Source organism: Carcharodon carcharias, chromosome 20 (genome assembly GCF_017639515.1).
Source record: "Carcharodon carcharias isolate sCarCar2 chromosome 20, sCarCar2.pri, whole genome shotgun sequence".
Taxonomy (NCBI): Eukaryota; Metazoa; Chordata; class Chondrichthyes; order Lamniformes; family Lamnidae; genus Carcharodon; species Carcharodon carcharias.
This window is the reverse complement of record NC_054486.1, coordinates 104,852,396-104,874,633: the sequence shown is the minus strand read 5'-3', so window position 1 is coordinate 104,874,633 and position 22,238 is coordinate 104,852,396. Positions and strand designations below refer to the sequence as shown.

The following is a 22,238-nucleotide window of genomic DNA, read 5'->3' as shown; positions in this document are numbered from 1 at the left end:
CATAAGGAATCAACATTATTGCTGCAATTATTAGCCACAATTTTTACAGACAAAATGTATACATTCATAGTTATTATGTACAGATTTAAGAAACTTATTTAACTTTCAAGTACTGAATTTCTCATTTTATAGAGCAGAAGTGTTATATTTTCCTAGTTAACATTTGTAAGGTAGACTGAGGCTCCCCCAAAAGCTTTGGTGTTGCACTAAATCACGTGATTATTCAGCATGGTGCAGGAATTGAATCCATTTCAGCCAGGGTATTGTTGGGATGAAATCAGACAAGGTTCCCATTCTTGATCACTGCTGTGAGGTGAGCACATGTGGACATTAGGAGAGAAAAAAGTTGGGCTCAGTTTTGATGCTGTATATAGTTGAACTGCCTGGTGTGCTCCTTGGTCCAGGCTCAAACATGAATAACAGTTTGGATGAGGCACCAGACTGTATGGCATCAGTGCAACTGTAACCAGGCAAGTGTTATAGAGTTACAGAGTCACTTCCAGCACGGAAGTAGGACACTCGACCCGTCAAGTCCATGCCATCCCTCCGTGGAGCAATCTAGTCAGTTTCACTTCCCTCACTTAAAGCTGCAGGGCTGTGGGAATCAATTCCTTCAAGTGCCCATCTAATTTCCTTTTGAAATCATTGATTGTTTCCACTTCCACCACCACTCACTGCATAAAAATGTTCCTCCTCACATTCCCCTGCCCAAGACCCTAAATCTGTGTTGCCTCTTCCATGTACTACCAGCTAATAGGAAAGATTTTTCTTTGTCTGCCTTATCCAAACTTATCATAATCATGTACACCTCTACTAAATCTCCCCTCAGTCTCTTTTGCTCCAAGGAGAACAACCCCAACTTTTACAACCTAACCTTGTAACTAAAATCTCCATCCCTGGAATCATTCTGGTAAATCATCACTGCACCCTCTTAAGGACCCTCACCCTTCCTAAAATGTGGTAACCAGAAGTGGGTACGATACTCTAGTTGGGGCCTAACCAGAGGTCTATAAAGTTACAGCATAACTTCCCTGCTTTTGTACTGAATACCTCTGTTCATGAAGCCCAGGATTCCATATGCTTTACTAACTACTCTCTCAATATGCCCTGTAATCTTCGAAGATCGATGCACATACACCAAGTCCCTCTGTTCCTGAACACTCTTTAGAACCGTGCCATGAAGTGTAGATTGCCTCTCCTATCTCCTCTGCCAAAATGCATCACCTCAGTCTTTCCTATATTAAATTTCATCTCCCACTTGTTTGCCCATTTTGCTAGCCTATCTATGTCATTGCAGATGATTTGTATTATCCTCACTGTTTGCAGCTCCTCCAAGCTTGGTATCACTGGCAGAGTTTGAAATTCTTCTCTGTATTCTAAGATGCAAGTCATTTTATATATAACAAAAAAAGCAATGGTCCCTCACACTGACTGTTGGAGAACACTGCTCTCTCCAATCTGAAAAACAACCATCTTCCATGACTCCCTGCTTTTTGCCCTTAAGCCAATTTTTTTATCCAATTGGACAGTGACCCTTCTATTCATTGAGCCTCCGTTTTGTTAATCAGCCTTTTATGTGGCACTTAATTAGATGCTTTCTTAAAATTCAGATACATGGACGCTATAGTTCGCTCCATTTTTGGTAAGTAAGTTACCCAGGATGGAAAGGATCCATGCAGACCAGCTAAGTGCCATATGTGATTATGGCAAAATGCTACGGACGCTGGAAGTCTGAAACAAAAACAAAAATTGCTGGAAAAACTCAGCAGGTCTGACAGCATCTGTGGAGAGAAAGACAGAGTTAACGTTTCATGTCCGCATGACTCTTCAGAGCTAAAAGGAAGTAGAAATGTGGTGAAATATATACTGTTTAAGGGGGCGCGGAATGGGGGATGCTGGATAGAAGGCCAGCGATAGGTGGAGGCAAAGGAGAGATTGCAAAAGCTATCATAACCAAAAGGTCAAAGGGTTGTTAATAGTGGTGGTACTGGCTAAAGGAGGTGCTAATGGTGACATTGAGTGTGGAAAGCAGAATGTGATAATGGCAGGACTAGGGTAAGCCCTGGAAAGTGCTGAAAGGGCTCATGGCCCTAGTGGGGGGAGGGGACGATGGTGGGAAAAAGGATCGGAAAGGCTAAAAGGTAGGGATAAAACAATGAATAAAAATGGAAATAAGTTTTAAAAATAATAATGAAAATAAGTGGGTGAAAAAAATTAAATAAAAATTTACAAATAAAAATGAGTGAGAGAAAAGGAGGGTGGGGTGGGTGGTGGGGGGGTCAAAAAGGGGTGGGGTTGGAGGAGAGGGTTCGTGGTCTGAAGTTGTTGAACTCAGTGTTAAGCCTGGAAGGCTGTAAAGTGCCTAATCAGGAGATGAGGTGCTGTTCTTCCATTTTGCGTTGAGCTTCACTGGAAAATTGCAGCAGGCCAAGGACGGAGCATGAGAGCAGGGTGATGTGTTGAAATGGCAAGTGACAGGAAGCTCTGGGTCATGCTTGCGGATAAACCGAAGGTGTTCTGAAAAGTGGTCATCCAGTCTACATTTGATGTCTCCAATGTAGAGGAGACCGCATTGGGAGCAGCCAATGCTGTAGGCCAAATTGAAGCAGGTGCAAGTGAAGTGCTGCTTCATTTGAAGCGCGTGTTTAGGCCCTTGGACGGTGAGGAGGGGGGAAGTAAAGGGGCAGGTGTTGCACCTTCTGCGATTGCATGGGAAGGTGCCGTGAGAGGGTGTTGAGGGTGACGGAGGAGTGGACCAGGGTGTCCTGGAGGGAACAGTCCCTACGGAATGCCAACAGTGGGGGCTGAAGGGAAGATGTGTTTGGTGGTGGCATCATGCTGGAGTTGGCGGAAATGGTGGAGGATGATCCCTTGAATGCAGAGGCTGGTGGGTTGAAAAGTGTGGACAAGGGGAACTTATCATGGTTCTGGGGCTTCCAATCCCTCTACACCTCCATCTCCCACCAGGATCATCTGAGGGCTCTTCGTTTCTTCCTTGATCAGAGGCCCGAACAATCCCCATCCACCACCACTCTCCTCCATCTGGCTGAACTTGTCTCACTTCCTCCAGATAAAAGGTGTGGCTATGGGTAGCCACATGGGTCCCAGTTATACCTGTCTCTTTATAGGGTGTGTGGAACATTCCTTGTTCCAGTCCTACTCAGGTCCCCTCCCACAACACTTTTTCGGTACAACGATGACTATTTCGGTGCCGCTTCATGCTCTCATCTGGACCTGGAAAAATTTATCAATTTTGCTTCCATCACTTTCACATGGCCCATCTCTGATATTTCCCTTCCCTTCCTTGGCCTCTGTCTCAATTTATGGTGATAGACTGTCCACCCCCCCCACTGTCGGCATTGTGTAGGGACAGTTCCCTCCTGGACACCCTGGTCCACTCCTCCATCACCTCAACCCTCTCCCATGGCACCTTCCCAAGCAATCGCAGAAGGTGCAACACCTGCCCCTTTACTTCTCCCCTCCTCCTCACATCCAAGGGCCCAAAAACTCCTTTCAGGAGATGCAGCACTTCACTTGCACCTCCTTCAATTTGGTCTGTGGCATTCGCTGCTCCAAATTTGGTGGTCTCTACATTGGAGAGACCAAACGCAGACTGGATGACCACTTTGCAGAACACCTACGGCTTGTCCACAAGCATGACTCAGACCTTCCTGTTGCTTGGCATTTCAGCTCACCATCATGCCCACATGTCCATTCTTGGCCTGCTGCAATGTTCCAGTGAAGCTCAATGCAAACTAGAGGAACAGCACCTCATCTTCCGATTAGGCACTTTACAGCCTTCCAGACTTAACATTGAATTCAACAACTTTAGACTATGAACTCTCTCCTCCATCCCACGCCTTTTTGATGCCCCCCTTTTTCTATATTTAATTTTTATTTTTTCCCCACGTATTTTCATTATTATTATTTTAAAAATTTATTTCCATTTTTATTCATTGTTTTATCCCCAGCTTTTAGCCTTTCCAATCCTTTTTCCCACCATTGTCTCTTCCCACCACCCCACCCCCACTAGGGCCATCTGTCACTTTCCAGAGTGCTTACCCTGGTCCTGCCATTATCACATTCTGCTTTCCACTCAATGTCACCATTAGCACCTCCTGTATCCAGCACCACCACTATTTGACTTTTTGACTTCTTTCGCAATCTCTCCTTTGCCTCCACCTATCGCAGGTTTCACCTGTTCCACCCCCCCCCCGCCCCCCCCACTTATTTCACCACATTTCTACTTCTCTTTAGCTCGAAATGTTACCTCTGTCTTTCTCTCCACAGATGCTGTCAGACCTGCTGAGCTTTTCCAGCATTTTTTATTTTTGTGCTATATGTGATTGCTGGTCGGCATTGAGTTAGCTGTTCTGTCAAGCTACAACTGGCCTCAGTGCCTGTGGGTAGTGACGGTAATGTAAATCCCAGCCAGGATTCCAACTCTGATTTCTCTGCAGTGAATCTCCTTGGTGCATCCTTGATCAGTATGTTCCTGGCCCAACTAGAAAGGAGACATTGCTAGATTTGGTGCTGGGAAATGAGCTGGGCCAAGCAGACCCAGTTTCTGTGAGGGAACACTTGGGTAAGAGTGATGATCAGGTCATACGGTTTCAGATTTGCAATGAAGAAAAGGAAAGAACAATATAAACTGGAATGTCTAGATTGAAAAAGAGCTGATTTCAATTCGATGAGAAGCGATCTAGCCAGAGTAAAGTGGAACCAAAGACTGATGGGGAAAACTGTAATCGAACAGTGGGTTATCTTTCAGGAAGAGATGCTTCAGGCACAAGCTAGGCACATACCAACAAAGGTGAAAGGTTGGAAAAACAGGGCCCCCTTGAATGATGGGGGAGAAAGATTATTAACAGAAAAGAGGGTGTATGGTGCATGTCAGGTGAATTCTTCAAGTGGGAACCAGGTCAAATACATAAGTTGACAGGGGAAGTGGAGAGGAAAGTAAGACTGGCAAAGAGAGAGTATGAGAATAGAGTAGCAGTCAACATAAAAGGGAACCCAAAAATCTTCTATTGGCATGTAAATAGTAAGTGGTTAGTAAGAGGTGGGGTAGGTCCTAATGGGAGAAAGAAGGTGACATATGCTTAGAGATGCAGTGCTAGAATAATTAATGGGTACTTTGTATCAGTGTTTACTCAGGATGGGAAAATGCCAAAACATTGGAAGAAATGGAGGTGATAGGTTGAAAATCAAGAGGGAGGAGCTCCTGCAAAGACTGGCTATGCTTAGGGTTGATAAGTCACCTGGTCTGGATGGCGTGCAGCATCCCAGATTGCTTAAGGAAGTGGGGGAGGAGATAGTGGAAGGACTTGCTGTAATCTTCCCTAGATATGGAGGAGATGCCAGCAGATTGGAAAGTGGCAAATGTGTGACACCCTTTTTCAAGAAAAAGCTACTACAGGCCAGTTAGTTTAACATCAATAGTGGATAAGATTTTAGAAACAATAATTAGCAAAAAAAAATCGACAGGCACTTGGAGAGATGTGGGTTAATTGAGGAAAGTCTGCACGGCTTTGTAAGAGGCAAATTGTGCTTGGCTAAACTAATTGGATTTTTTGATGAAATAACAGAGAAGGTTGATGAAAGGAATACGACTGATGTTATCCATTACAAAAACAGAATTACCTGGAAAAACTCAGCAGGTCTGGCAGCATCGGCGGAGAAGAAAAGAGTTGACGTTTCGAGTCCTCATGACCCTTCAACAGAAGTTCTGTTGAAGGGTCATGAGGACTCGAAACGTCAAATCTTTTCTTCTCCGCCGATGCTGCCAGACCTGCTGAGTTTTTCCAGGTAATTCTGTTTTTGTTTTGGATTTCCAGCATCCACAGTTTTTTTGTTTTTATCTGGATGTTATCCATTGTTGGGTGCCTTCAAGAATGCATCAGTGCAAATGTGAGAGGGAAAAGTGAAGCTAAACGATAATGGTACTTAACGATATATAATCAATCTTTTTGCCATCTAAGGGGTGGTGGAGGTCTTTGTTGTCACCAGTGATGTAAGCTGCATCACCCTTTGAGTCACAACGTCTTAATGATGAGGCAAAGAGGCAGCAGAGGAAAGAACAGGAAGCAAATCCGGCACTCTGGATCCCAATACCTCTTGGAATATCCTGCCCCGTGTGCCTAAAGATCTATGGGTCTGTAATCAGCCTGTTCAGTCACATGAAGACTATTGGCAGAAACCATGACCTTGAATTGACATAGTCCTCGAATTGTGGGACAGACAACAACAATGTGAACTTTTGATTATACTTTCCATTCAAAAATAAAGACTTAAAATTATATGGTGGCTTTCACCATTTCAGGATGTCCCAAAGCACTTCACAGCCAATTAAATACTTGTTGTAATGTCATCACTTGTAATGTAAAAAATGCTGTAACCAGTTTGTGCACAGCAAACTCCCACAAACAGCAATATGATAACCAGATAATTTGTTTACTTGTGTTGGTTGAGGGATATATGTTAGCCAAGGCAGCAGGGTGAACTCCTTTGCTCTTCAAAATAGTATTTTTAAGTTCACCTATGGGATGCAGGTGTCGATGGCTGGTCTAACATTTATTGCCCATCCCTAATTGCCCTTGAGAAGGTGGTGGTGAGCTGCCTTTTTGAACTGCTGCAGTCCATGTGGTGTCGGTGCACCCACAGTGTTATTAGGGAGGAAGTTCCAGGATTTTGACTCAGCGACGGTGAAGGAACGGCCGATATATTTCCAGGTCAGGATGGTATGTGACTTGGGGGGGATTTACACGTGGCGGTGTTCCCATGTATTTTCTGCCCTTGTCCTTTGAGATGATAGAGGTCGTAGGCTCAGAAGGTGCTGCCTAAAGAGCTTTGGTGAGTTTCTGTTGTGCATCTTGTAGATGGTACACGCTGCTGTCACTTTTTGTGGGTGGTGGAGGGAGTGAATTTTTGTGGATGGGGAGCCAATCAAGCGGGCTGCTTTATCCTGGACATTGTCAAGCTTCTTGTGTTGTTGGACCTGCACTCATCCAGGCAAGTGGAGAGCATTCCATCACACTCCTGACTTGTGCCTTATAGATGGTGGACAGGCTTTGGGGCGCAGGAAGTGAGTTCATCGCCGCAGGATTCTGATCATCTGACCTGCTCTTGTAGCCACAGTATTTATATGGCTAGATCGGTTCAGTTTCTGGTCAATGGTAACACCCAAGATGTTAGTGCAATGAAATCTTCTGCATTCACTTGAGGGGGCAGATGGGGCCTTGGTTTAATATCTTATCCATGCAGTGCCATATCTTTGTCAGCTGATGCATTCTCCAGAAAATTCATAGATAAACATCACAGGTCAGAAATCAAGGTTGCAGGGTTCTTTATTTAAGTGCCTGGTGATGATCATAATTCATAATGTGAAGAATTAGAATTATTTAATTTTTGCCTTTGTAATTACATTTGATAAGGTTCAATTATTCAATTAAATGTACTGCTTTAGTTACAGTACCTCTGAACTTTTTGAATTTGTGCTGCCAGGAAGAGTTGAGAGAGCCACACTAATGGTCATTGATAAATGTGCAGGGGCTTGACCCTTTTTTAAAAAAAGGTATTGCTGCTCTTGTCATGAACTCTCATGAAGAAAAAACTAATCTCTAACATGTTGCAAACAGACTTTTCATATTGTGGAATTGATGCAAAAAGGGGCTCAGCTTTGTAATTTAAACTTTTATGCTGATAGAAACTTAATAGGTCCCCTGATAACTCAGTGATTTCAAAGAACAAAGAAAAGTACAGCACAGGAACAGGCCCTTCGGCCGTCCAAGCCTGCGCCGATCATATTGCCCGTCAGCTAAAACATTTTGCGCTTCTGGGGTCCGTATCCCTCTATTCCCATCTTATTCGTGTATTTGCCAAGCTGCCTCTTAAACACCACTATCGTACCTGCTTCCATCACCTTCTCTGGCAGCAAATTCCAGACACTCACTACCCTCTGCGTAAAAAACTTGCCCTGCACATCTCTATAGTTTTCTCCTCTCACCTTAAATCTATGTCCCCTAGTAATTGACTCTTCCACCCTGGGAAAAAGCTTCTGACTATTTACTCTGTCCATGCCACTCATAACTTTGTAAACTTCTATCAAGTCGCCCTTCAATCTCTGTCGCTCTAATGAGAACAATCCAAGTTTTTCCAATCTCTCCTCATAACTAATAACCTCCAGACCAGGCAGCATCCTGGTAAACCTCCTCTGCACCCTCTCCAGTGCCTCCATATCCTTCTGGTAATGTGGTGACCAGAATTGCACACAATATTCCAAGTGTGGCCTAACCAAAGTTCTATACAGCTGCAGCATGACTTCCCAGTTTTTATACTCAATACCCCTGTCAATGAAGGCAAGCATGCCATATGCCTTCCTGACTACCTTATCCACCTGCATTGCCACTTTCAGTGACCTGTGGACCTGTATACCCAGATCCCTCTGCCCGTCGATGCACTTAAGGGTTCTGCCATTTACTGTATAATTCCTGCCTGTATTAGACCTTCCAAAATGCATTACCTCGCATTTGTCCGGATTAAACTCCATCTGCCATTTCTCCGCCCAAGTCTCCAACCGATCTACATCCTGTTGTATCTTTTGACAATCTTCTTCACTATCTGCAACTCCTCCAACTTTCGTGTCGTCTGCAAACTTACTAATTAGCCCAGTTACATTTTCCTCTAAATCATTTACGTATACTACAAACAGCAAAGGTCCCAGCACTGATCCCTGCGGAACTCCACTAGTCACAGCTCTCCATTCAGAAAAGCACCCTTCCACTGCTACCCTCTGTCTTCTATGACCAGCCAATTCTGTATCCATCTTGCCAGCTCACCTCTGGTGCGACTTTACCTTCTGTACCAGTCTACCATGAGGGACCTTGTCAAAGGCCTTACTGAAATCCATGTGTAACATCCACTGCCCTTCCATTGTCGATCATCTTTGTCACTTCCTCGAAAAACTCGATCAAGTTAGTGAGACACGACCTCCCCTTCACAAAACCATGCTTCCTCTCACTAATACGCCCATTTGCTTCCAAATGGTAGTAAATCCTGTCACGAAGAATCTTCTCCAATAATTTCCCTACCACTGACGTAAGGCTCACCGGCATGTAATTTCCTGGATTATCCCTGCTACCCTTCTTAAACAATGGAACAACATTGACCATTCTCTAGTCCTCTGGGACTTCACCCATAGCCAGTGAGGATACAAAGATTTCTGTCAAGGATCCAGCAATCTCCTCCCTTGCCTCCCTCAGTACTCTGGGGTAGATCCCATCTGGCCCTGGGGACTTATGCGCCTTAATATTCTTCAAGACGCCTAACACCTTTTTAATCTCAACATGATCCTGGCTATCAACATACTCTTCCCTAGACAAATCGACCGCTAAGTCCTTCTCTTTGGTGAATACTGATGAGAAGTATTCATTTAGTATCTCTCCCATTTCTTCTGGCTCCACACACAGATTCCCACCTCTGTCCCTGAGTGGGCCTACCCTTTCCCTGGCTACCCTCTTGCTTTTTACGTATGTATAAAAGGCCTTGGGATTTTCCTTAATCCTGGTTGCCAGTGACTTTTCATGACCCCTTTTAGCCCTCCTGACTCCTTGCTTATGTTTCTTCCTACCTTCTTTGTATTCTCCATGGGCTTCATCTGTGCCCAGCCTTCTAGCCCTTAAGAATGCTTCCCTTTTCTTTTTGACAAATCTCACAATATCATTTGTTATCCAAGGTTCCTGAAACTTGCCATGCTTATCCTTCATCCTAGCAGGAACATGCTGGTCCTGAATTCTTATCAACTGACGTTTGAAAGCCCCACATGTCAGTTGTTGATTTGCCCTCAAACATCCGCCTCCAGTCTAGATTCCTCAGTTCCTGCCTAATATTGTTATAATTAGCCTTCCCCCAATTAAGCACCTTAACCCGAGGACTCCTGTTATCCTTATCCACCAGTACCTTGAAACTTACTGAATTGTGGTCACTTTTCCCGAAATGCTCTCCTACTGAAACTTCGACCACCTGGCCGGGTTCATTCCCTAATACCAGGTCCAGTATTGCCCCTTCCCCAGTTGGACTATCTACATATTGTCTCAGGAAGCCCTCCTGGATGCACCTTACAAATTCTGCACCATCCAAACCCCTAGCACCGTGATTCCCAGTCAATATAGGGAAAGTTAAAATCACCCACCACAACAACCCTATTGCTTTTATATCTTTCCAAAATCTGCCTACATAACTGTTCCTCAATCTCCCACCGGCAATTGGGTGGCCTATAGTAAACCCCCAACATTGTGACTGCACCATTCCTATTCCGGAGCTCTACCCATATTTCCTCGCTGCATGAGCCCACCGAGGTGTCCTCCTGTCGTACAGCTGTGATATTCCCCTTAACCAGTAGTGCAACTCCCCCACCTCTTCTACATCCCTCTCTATCCTGCCTGAAACATCTAAATCCTGGAACGTTCATCTGCCAATCCTGTCCATCCTTCAACCAAGTCTCTGTAATAGCAATAACATCATAGTCCCTAGTACTAATCCAAGCTCTAAGCTCATCTGCCTTGCCTGTTATACTTCTCGAATTGAAACAAATGCATTTCAGACCCCCAGTCCCACTGTATTCAGTAAGTGCTCCCTGCCTGCCCTTCCTCTTAGTCCTACTGACCATATTTACTGTTCCCAGTCTTTTATTTCACCTGCTGACCTATTGCTCTGGTTCCAACCCCCCTGCCATACTAGTTTAAACCCTCCCGAGTGACACTAGTAAACCTGGCAGCCAGGATATTGGCGCCCCTCCAGTTTAGATGCAACCCGTCCTTCTTATACATGTCCCACCTGCCCCAGAAGAGATCCCTCCGATCCAGATATCGGAAACCCTCCCTCCTACACCATCTGTTCGGCCACGTTTTCAGCTGCACTATCTTCCTATTTCTAGCCTCACTGGCACGTGGCACAGGGAGTAATCCTGAGATTACAACCCTAGAGGTCCTGTTTTTTAACTTTATGCCTAACTCCCTAAACTCACACTGCAGGACCTCGTCACTCTTCCTGCCTATGTCATTAGTACCAATGTGTACCACGACCTCTGGCTGTTCTCCCTCCCCCTTCAGAATGTCCCGTACCCAATCAGAGACATCCTGGACCCTGACATCAGGGAGGCAACATACCATCCTGGTGTCTCTTTCACGACCACAGAAGCACCTATCTGAGCCCCTGACTTTAGACTCTACGTAGTGTGTAACTGAGCCTCCTGGATCAGGAACGTCTGATGTGTGAGCCTGGTCTGCAATGGGAAACTGATAAACCTGCGTTACAATTGGCCTCAAAGATTGGACTTTTTTTATTCATTAACGGGATTCGGGCTTCGCTGGCTGGGCCAGCATTTATTGCCCATCCCTAATTGCTCTTGAGAAGGTGATGGTGAGCTGCTTTCTTGAACTGCTGCAGTCCATGTAGTGTAGGTACACCCACAATGCTGTTAGGAAGGGAGTTCCAGGATTTTAACCCAACTACAGTGAAGGAACGGCGATATATTTCCAAGTGAGGATGGTGAGTAGCGTGGAGGGTAACTTCCAGGTGATAGTGTTCCATTTATTTGCATCCCTTGTCCTTCTAGATGGTATTGGTCGTGGTTTTGGAAGGTGCTAAATTCTAGGGAAGGGAAATCAGCCAGGGTACCAGCTCCTGATAGCTATCCTGTGATTCCTGGTGAAATGCAAGCTTGTTTTCCATACCTTGTATGGGGCCTTTGGTGCTTCCTTCCCCACCCCATCTCAAAGGTCAAGTTAACCACTGACGTTCAATGTCTAAACTCAGACAGCAAACAGAAATTTGGTCTAGGGGATAACTCTGAAACCTATTGAGCTGGCACTTTCAGAGTAGTGAGCAAATAAACTAGAGCGGAGAAATCATTGTGTGGGTGGGTTTACAAGCAGAGAAGCCAGTCTGTGCTGAGAAAAATTTCTTTGCCAATTCTGAGTTGTCTCTCAGATTTTTAAACTTTTTCATTCTCCTCATCATAAAATCATGCAGCACAAAAAGAAGCCATTCTGTACATCATACCAGTGCCGGCTCATTAAAAGAGCTATTCAATTAGTCCCACTCCTTTTTCCTCACTGTTATGCAGATCAACGCTATCTACTTCTCTTCAAATAAGAGTGTAAGATGTTTGTTCACCAATGACCCCAGTCAGTCATATAGTTGCGGGATGATTAAACTCTTGTGCTACCTCATGCTGTAAGCAGAAATTTAGACAAACCATGGGTTGTTGTCTCTCCTTGTTTACAGGAGAAAAATCATTGCTTCTCTGGCAAATCCATTCATCTCCCACCAAAGCTATTGTGGGAGAACCCATTTGATAATTGCAGGTGTAGCGTTTAGGTTATATGGACTAAAAGCCTTCAGTGGAAAAGAAGGGTAGAGTTCCACAGTTCTGAGGTGGTGGATAAAGAATTGAGTGAGAGGCTGTTTGATGAATTTGGTTTCAATGCAAGGAGGAGGAAGTGAATGCAGAGCAGCGTATTTGAAGCTTAGAGGAAATGAGTAAAGAAAGTTCAGGGCTGACATTATAGAGCTATTTTGTGATGCTTCAGAAGCTCAGCCTTAAAAAAAATTACAGGTACTCAAAAACAGGAATTTCTCTAATGTAAGATTTTCTATGGGTGATCCAATCCTATAAAACAAAAGGAGAACATGGACATAACTCATGTGAAATATTTACAAGATGCACTGTTAATCTCGACAAGGCCTTGACTTTCAGCCACAACAGCAGATGGCACTGAGAGTATGGGTTCATTTATAGAGGTGCCAATTGCAATATTCCACACATACAAACGTTAGATTTAAAGTGGTATACTTCCTGAATTAAGGAGCTGCTGAAGATGGATGGCCACTACCTTCAAACATGGTTAGATGATGAACTGAGGTTTACTTCTGAGAACTTATGGAAAATGGGGATTTGGCTTGCACTAAGTGCTTCAGGACAGAAAAATGACAAGATCTGTAGCATTAGTTAGAACAGAATTCACACATGGAAAATAAATTAAATCTATACAGTGCTCGGTGCTGTGCAGAAAGGATATTCCAAGAGAAAACCCTTCAGGAAAATGCAGCTGACAGAAACAAGTCAATCAGACAAAAAAACTCTTGAAAACAGAGAACGCACCCAAGTAAATGTATACAAAGAGCGGCACGAACCATACTATAAAATGTAACATAAAGACTGATTGGAATAGTTTCAACTTCTTTTGTACAGAATCCCTCCAGGACTGCAATTATTGCATAGGTTCTTCCACTGTAGCTTTGGTGGGGCATTGATGGGGTCTCCAGAGAAGGAATGTTTTTCTGGGGCTTCCACCCGCGTTGTTTTAGTACCTCATTGTCTCTTGTATCATCTTCAACCTTAATATCATGCACTGTGGACCTTGGTCTTGCCCCTTAATTTTTCATTTTAAAAAAAACAGGAACAAGCTTGTTCATATTGAGCATAGGTTCCACAACACCCTTAATAATAACCTGGTTATGAAAACCTGACTGTTTCTGGCTTTCAGACCTTTTCCAATATCCAGTGTAAGTGTAATGCCAATGAATATAAAGACTGATCTGTAGAGTAGCAGAGCTGCTTAGCTCACTGGTGGTCTGAAGGTTGCTGCCCTAAGTGCTGGCAGCTTCATTTGTATTTTCACTGGAGTCAGAATGAGTTTTGGAGTTGTTGGTCAAAATGTGCATTTAGGGTGGGTCTTGCCCATGTCTGACAGGGCAATAGCTGAAGTTTGATCAATTTTATACACTCACCCAGGTCGCTGCAGTATCCATAATGTTCAATTCTGTTAGGCAGTTGACCTAATATTTATTGAGCTTTGTAAACCGAAAGCTGAGGTATCCTTCCTGTTAATTACTGCTGAATATCCTTAAAGGCAAAGAATGCTTTTATAAGTATCACTGAAACCCACCATACCTGCCCCTGCAAAAAACTTCAAGGGAAATTGTCACTTGATACCAGAGAACTCGGAATAGGGAAAAACACAATTTATGGTTGTGACACTTGAGATGATTGCATTTATGTACAACCTATTCATGCAGCTCAATATCAGCTGGAACAAGGCAACTTATTTGATGAACATTGAGCTCTTATATGGCTCAATAATAGATTGAATGCAAAAATGTGCCATGCTACCAGTTGGTTATCGATTCATTTTTACAATAGGCTGAGTAGGCCTCTCTAAGGAGAAAAAAATTTTGATCCCAAGACAAATTGTGAAAGACAATAAGCCTTCTCTCTGCTTTGACTTCCCAACTGCTGCCTTGACAGGTTGCAATATGTTATTCTGTACTTTCCTGTGATAAATAGTTTTCGGATTGGGGACTGAATGTGTGATTAAGAAAGGAGCTTAATTTGCTTTAGTCTTTTATCTTGGGATTGTTTCGACAACTGAGCTATAAACTGTTTGCATAACAAAGACTAGAACAAATAAGGTCTGGAGGGGTTGCTCTCTTGTTCGTAATTAACATGTCATTTAATTCTTTTGTAATAAGGTTTCTTCATTTTCAGGACTTTGGGGTTGTCTTTCGTTATTAGAGTGTTTCTCTTCCTCCTTCCCTCCCCGGTTATATGTCTGCTGTTTGTATTTTTCTGTTGTTAGGGCTGCGGTTTGATCTTGTGGAAGAGTCTTAGACATTTGGCAAAGCTTTCGGCTCCCTTACATGGACTCCCCTCTGGATTTTCCTCTGATATTAATTTGGTTTCCAGATGTTGGTTTAACCCTTACTGGAAAGCGTTTGATGAGTGAACAGAGGAATGTTTTTAATTGTAAAAATGAGAAATTCTGTTTGGTGGAATGAAATTCTGAAAAGCACGTGAGCAACTTAACAGTTCAAATCTTTTGAAAACCTTGCACAAGTGTTACCTTATTTAACTTGAACTGCTTTGCCCAGAAATGAGTTGAGAAAAACATTCCTTAAACAATGTTTGTTTACTTTATAGCACATCAAGTCCACCCCGTTGGCCAGGAAGTGCTTTCTTCAAGAAGAATGGAGCGCTCCAAGGTAAGAGAAAATATTCCAGGATCATTGATGTATTTTTTTTACCAGCGATTGGTGATTTTTTTTCCTCCTAATGCCTGTTGAATTAATTTCAAGACTGCATACATCATTACAGGGTTTCTAACTTGAATGTTAAAATTTCTGAATGCTACAGTTGTTCTGTGTGTTTTGTTTACTAACCCACCAAGAGTTAGTTAAATGCAAATGACTGTATAGATATTCAAATTCTGCGGGAAGGGCTGTATTTTTGCAGGAGCAGCAAGATCTTTAACACAAAATTAAGGTACTGGGAACTGTTAAGATATAAATTCAAAGCCACAGTTTCTATCTTCAACAGGCCAAAGCTCAAAGGTCTGGTACTATGCATTCCATTCACAAATAGGAAACTAAATTCAAACAATTGTACTAACTGATTTTTCATTTTGCTCTGACTCTACTGCTATAAGCCTCTGTGGCCAGACTCTTTCTTAGCAGGTATATTATTCGAGCCGATGGATAAAATTGTTATAAGCAGGGTCTTGGGGAGGGCACCCAATGATAAACTGCCAATGGAACAAAGACAGAAAATGCTGGAAAAACTCAGCCATTCTTACGGACTTGAAACGTCAACTCTTTTTCTCTCTCCACACATGCTGTTAGACCTGATGAGTTTTTCCAGCATTTTCTGTTTTTGTTTCAGATTCCCAGCATCTGCAGTATTTTGCTTTTAACTGATAATGGAACATTGTAGTGTGCAATGGGCCTGGTTAATGCCTTGGAGCGATGAATAATTTGATTGTTGGGTCCTGGCATATTAGAACCATAGAAATGGTACAGCAGAGAAGGAGGCCATTCGGCCCATCTTGTTCATGCCAGCCTGAGGACACCCAGGTGCCCTTTCTAATCCCACCTTCCTGCAGCTTACAGCACTTAAGGTGCAGATCCAGGTACTTTTAAAAAGAGTTTAGAGTTTCTGCCTCTACCACCAACTTGGGCAGCGAATTCCAGACACCCACTGCCTAAGAAAGTTCTTCCTCATGTCCCCCCTACACCTTCTGCTGCTTATCTTGAATCTATGTCCCCGGTTCTAGAATTCTCCATCAAGGGGAACAATTACATTTATAAGATGGTTTCTACCTAGAAATGATACAGCGCTGTTTGGCCCAGCATGTTCACATTGCCTGTCATTGTTCTTCCTACCAGAATGTTTTTTTTCTTTTCTACTGAAATGTATCATTTCACACTTAATGGTTAAACTTCATTTGTCACGTGTCTGCCCATTTTACCTACCACCTCCTCATTGTTTACTATATTTGCAAATTTCATATCATTTGCAGATTTTGAAATTATGCCCTGTATAGTCAAGTCCAGTTCATTATCATATATCAGAGCAGTGGTCCAAATACCAATCCCTGGAGAACGCCATTGTATACATCCCGCGAGTCTGATGAAGAGGAAGGGTGCACGGCTTTGTTTCTTTAGAAGCAGAGGCCAGATTCAAATCTTCATCTGAAGGCAAAATACTGCGGATGGTGAAAATGCTGGAAATACGCAGCAGCCCCCATGCAGCATCTGTGAGAGAGAGAAACTGAGTTAATGTATCAGGTCTGTTCACCTGCTGTCAGAATTGGAAAACGTTACAGATGTAACAGGGTTTAAGGAAGTACAGTACAGGGAAACGGAGAGGAAGGAACAAATGGAAATGTCTGTGATGGAGTGGAATGCAGGAGAAGTTAAATTAGCAACAGAATCATTGCCAGCACCTGCTGCCCAAAATAAATAGCATCAGAGGTTATGATCTGAAATTAATGAATTCATTGAGTCTGGAAGACTGCAAAGTGCTTAATTGAGAGATGAGCTTCCATTGAACTTCATTGGGACAGTTACGCAGTGTTAAATAGAATACATAGTAAAGAAACAGGCCCAATGAGTCCATGCTGATATTTATTCTCCACTTGCTTCAACCCTTTCAACAGATCTTCCCTTCACCACCCCCCCCACCCCTTTTTTTTTACATGCCCCTACCCTTAAAGCAGAAACATAATCAACCTGAAAGTTAACTGTTTCTCTCTCTGCAGATGCTGCCTGACCTGCTGGGCATCCCGAACATTTTCTGTTCAAATTCTAGTCTGTTCAGTCATTTGAGTTTAGCTTGCTGTCTTACTGGGTTACTAGACAAAGCACTTCGATCCCCCAAATTGCTCACCTTACTAGCTGAATTAGGATGTGTCAATGGAAATATTTGTTTGAAACAAGAAAGCATGAGGTCAGCTGTCTAGTTTTCTGAGAAAATTATGCTCAATTGACACGGTGGCTGATTAATAGTTCTTGTACTTTATGGCAAATAACTTGGATAACAATGATCAACTGGCTACCAAGGTGGATGTTTGATTACTGCGTGATGTTCAAAAGGTCATTATTAAATGAGCTATAATAGCCATTTTGATTACATTGACATTTTTGCTGAAATTTCAAGGTAGCCGTTGTGAAGTGGAGTTCTTTGTATTTGTTGTGTATTCCAGATGAATGTTGCAAAAGCAGAACCTTGTGCCGTGGTATTTTGTAACCAGAGTAGTTTTTAACAGCATAGTTAAACTTGTGATCATGTTTTCTTTGAATTCATATGTCTTTGTGCCTTTCTTTTGAAGTGACATTCTAATTCTGCTAATTGTGAATCTCAGCAATATATGCCATCTATAGTGCAGCACACATTGAGACATCAAAAACTGAGACTCACCTTCGCAACCATGGCTTACTTCAGGGGCACTCAATTCTCAAACTACAGCACCTTAATTTTCAGTTTTCTATGGGTTTTCTCTCTCTGTACAGCAGTTGGAATGGAAGAGAGATGTGAAATAAATTGTTGCAATGTGCAGAAGTACAAGTGTATGGCAGAGGAAAGAATAAAGTAAAATTACAATGGTTTCCTCGGTTGGTCAATGCACATTTCATTGCAGAACTGAGCCATGTGTATCAGATGACTACCCCTGTTGAGTGAGCTGACCTCAGTCGAGACAGTAGAAATGGCCTCTAATCGGTATCCAACAATCTGCTGCATATGTCGGTGTAGGTGATAATCTTTTGTTAGGTTTGCCATGGGCAAATAGCCTGCTAACTCTCAGCATGGAACCTTTCATGAATAATGACCACTGAAGAGAAATATTGGAGGGTGATAGTGTTGTGCAATTACACCATAACAAAGAGTTGATGCTGATGGCAGAGATGAAATTGAGATGAATAAAAATTGAAATTATTCTTGATATTATTTACCCTCTTTAAATCTTTAAAGAATTCCTTTGTGATTTAAATTTCATATTGAGTTATACATTTGTATTAAATATAGTAACCGAGGTAACTAGGTCAACATCTTGACAAAACTATTAGTCAGATATGTTGGAAAGTACCTCTCTAAGTGCAGTGCAAACCTTTGCAGCATGGTGTTCTTGTGGCCCTTGTTTTAAACAGTGCATAAATACACTGGTGTTGCAAAATAACTTAACTGTTACTCAATTAAAAACATTATGTACCTGCAGGGTTAAAGTTGAGTTTTACTTTTTTAGTCCTTTAAATGGAAATTGCATGCCAGGATACTTTGTGCATTCTACCTAATGAGCAATGTTGCCATTGATCTTGAATATGAAGTAAAATAAAGACTTTTTTTCATTATTTGGATGTATTGTTGAAGAAATATTCATTTTTTGTATCTCACTGACTTGCATTTAGTTTTCTTCTCCCTCCTTTATCAGTGCTTGTCCAACATGCAGTCTTGGATGTGTTGAAGTTTCCTCTAGCAAAATATTGCAAAACCAGAGAGAGACCTTTGTCCTGTGCCTCTGCCACAAATTCAGTTCACTCGTCATTGACCTGGTCACTGACTCAGGCTGCAGCAACCTGTTTGCAAACTCAATGTCCTATTCAACCCCAGGCTGAGATAGCTATCATATACCTTATCCTTAGCATCACAGTCTGCCTCCCTCCACCCCTGTGAGATCACATACCTCCTCTCTTGCCTCAGTTCATCTGTTGAAACCCTTTTCAGTGCAGTTATCACCACTAGGCTTGACAATTCCAATGCTTTCCTAGTCGTCTTCTCATCTTCCATGCTCAATAAACTTCAGCTCATCTGAGACTTCAGCTGCCCAGACCCACTTTTGCAACAAGTCCCACTCTCCTTTCACCCCTGTCCTTGTTAATCTGCATTGGCTCTCAGTCCCCTAGTCCCTCAAATTTAAATTTAGAATTTTCATCCTTGTTCAAATTCTGTTGCACACTCACCCTTCCTTATTCCAATGACCTCTTCAAGCTCTACACTTCAGATCTCGCTTTCTCTGACTCTGCCTCTCTTGATTCTGCTTCCTTCACCCAACCCTGAGTTACTCTGCCTTATGTTGCCCACCATTCCACATTCTGAAATTCCCATCTTAAACGCCTCTATCTCTCTCCCTCTCATTTACTAATGAAGCGCCGTTTTGGTCATCCCTCTTAATATTATCACTTTTGACTTTGGCATCCATGATTTAATTGCGCTCTGTGAAACACTGGTGGCATTTTCAATGTTATTATGGTTATTACTTAACGTTACTATTAAACTTCAGGAATGAATGAAATGTCGTGGTGCCACTTGGGTGGCATTCTCCTAATGTGGTAGCATGTTTGGTCCTGCAACATTGTGCATGTGAGAGTAGATGTGAACGTCAATAAGTGGCTTCAATGTATGTCATTTGTATTCTACCAAATCATTGGTAGAACAACGCTGCTGCTGGAATGTCAGGAGGTGCAGCATGGTGTGCAGAGCACTGTAGGAGTTGAATGAAAATTTTTGCTATGCTTTCTCAAAACAGGCTCCTGTCTATTTTCCTCCTCTCCGAGACTTTAGAGGGGATTTAACAATTTCTCCTTTCCATTGGGCTTGTGACAAAACTGTTGTACTTGTATGATTTCAGATACGCTTTGTTATAAGTGAACTGCTTGCCTTTCCTTTGTATGTTCTTAGTTAATCATAAAGAATAGTTTAGGAGAATGCATTGGGTTGCTTATGTTTTTCATGGGACGTGGCGTTGATGGCTAGACCAGCATTCATTGCTCACCCCTCATTGCCCTTGAGAAGTGGTGGTAAGCTACTGCTTTGAACCCCAGCAGTCCATGTGGGTACACCCACAGTGCTGAATAGGTACTTTGCGTCACTCTTCACGTTGGAAGACACGAGTAACATCCCCAAAGTTCAAGAGAGTCGGGGGGCAGAGGTGAGTATGGTGGCCATTACCAAGGAGAAGGTGCTGGGAAAACTGAAAGGTTTGAAGTTGGATAAATCATCTGTACCAGTTGGATTACATCCAGAGTTCTGAAGGAGATAGCTGAAGAGATAGTGGAGGCGTTAGTGGTGATCTTTCAGGAATCACTGGAGTCAGGGAGGGTCCCAGAGGATTGGAAAATCGCTAATGTAACCCCCCTGTTTAAGAAGGGAGTGAGGCAAAAGACGGGAAATTACAGGCTGATTAGCCTGACCTCAGTCGTTGGTAAGATTTTAGAGTCCATTATTAAGGCTGAGATTTCAAAATACTTGGAAGTGCATGGTAAAATCGGGCAAAGTCAGCATGGTTTCATCAAGGGGAAGTCATGCCTGACAAATCTGTTGGAGTTCTTTGAGGAGGTAATGAGTAGGTTAGACAAAGGAGAGCCAATGGATGTTATCTATTTGGACTTCCAGAAGGCCTTTGACAAGGTGCTGCACAGGAGGCTGCTCAGTAAGATAAGAGCCCATGGTGTTAGAGGCAAGGTACTAGCATGGATAGAAGATTGGCTATCTGGCAGGAGGCAGAGAGTGGGGATAAGGGGGTCCTTCTCAGGATGGTGGCCGGTGACTAGTGGAGTTCTGCAGGGGTCAGTGTTGGGACCACAACTTTTCACTTGATACATTAATGATGTAGATGAAGGAACTGAGGGCATCCTGGCTAAGTTTGCAGATGATACAAAGATAGGTGGAGGGACAGGTAGTATTGAGGAGGCGGAGAGGCTGCAGAAGGATTTGGACAGGTTAGGAGAATGGGCAAAGAAATGGCAGATGGAATACAACGTGGGGAAGTGTGAGGTCATGCATTTTGGTAGGAAGAATAGAGGCATAGACTATTTTCTAAGTGGGGAGAGAATTCAGAAATGTGCAGTACAAAGGGACTTGTGAGTCCTAATCCAGGATTCTCTTAAGGTTAACTTGCAGGTTGAGTCGGTAGTTAGGAAAGCAAATGCAATGTTGGCATTTATTTCGAGAGGACTAGAATATAAAAGCAGGGATGTGCTGCTGAGGCTTTATAAGGCTCTGGTCAGACCACATTTAGAATATTGAGAACAATTTTGGGCCCCGTATCTCAGGATGGATGTGCTGGCCCTGGAGAGGGTCCAGAGGAGATTCACGAGAACAATCCCAGGAATGAAAGGCTTAACATATGAGGAATGTTTGAGGACTCTGGGTCTATACTCGATGGAATTTAGAAGGATGAGGGGGAATCTGATTGAAACTTACAGAATACTGAAAGGCCTGGATAGAGTGGACATGGGGAAGATGTTTCCATTAGTAGGAGAGACTAGGACCTGAGGGAACAGAGTAAAGGGAAGACCTTTTAGAACAGAGATGAGGAGAAACTTCTTTAGCCAGAGAGTGGTGAATCTATGGAATTCATTGCCACAGAAGGCTGTGGAGGCCAGGTCATTGAGTGTATTTAAGATGGAGATAGATAGGTTCTTGATTGTTAAGGGGATCAAAGGTTATGGGGAGAAGGCGGAAGAATGGGTTTGAGAAACTTATCAGCCATGATTAAATGGCAGTGCAGACTCGATGGGCCGAATGACCTAATTTCTGCTCCTATGTCTTACGGTCTTATGATCGCAAATAAAGTTGGAATGTGCTAAATTTTTCAAGCTTTCATTTTAACTGTTCATGTAAAATGAAGGGTGGACGATTCAAATAATTGCTTGCATTGTTTAAATTCTTTAAATTCCATTGTTTCATGGTTTGCTAAAATCGTAATTGTAATTTCAAACTCTTATTTCGAAGACTTATTTCAGGGTTCCAAAAATCCTCAGCTGCAGTTTCCTCTCTTCAGTGGCTGAATGGTGAGTGAGAGGCCATTTTCTCGGCTTTGCTGAGTTTCTAATCTCAATTCACTCCGAGTAGAGGCCGAGAATAAGCTCAATTGTAGGAGAGTTTGTAGGATGAGAGCCTGTGT

General features: G+C 42.9%; 1 protein-coding gene across 7 annotated transcripts in view; it reads left to right on the top strand.

The window, feature by feature from the left end:
• Positions 1–22,238, top strand: part of foxn3 (forkhead box N3) — a 343,712-nt gene that overhangs the window by 214,706 nt on the left and 106,768 nt on the right. For all 7 annotated transcript variants that reach the window (XM_041214481.1, XM_041214484.1, XM_041214483.1 and 4 more), the window contains one exon: positions 14,981–15,042. In XM_041214481.1, the coding sequence (XP_041070415.1) occupies positions 14,981–15,042 (62 nt within the window). The remainder of the gene's footprint in view (positions 1–14,980; positions 15,043–22,238) is intronic.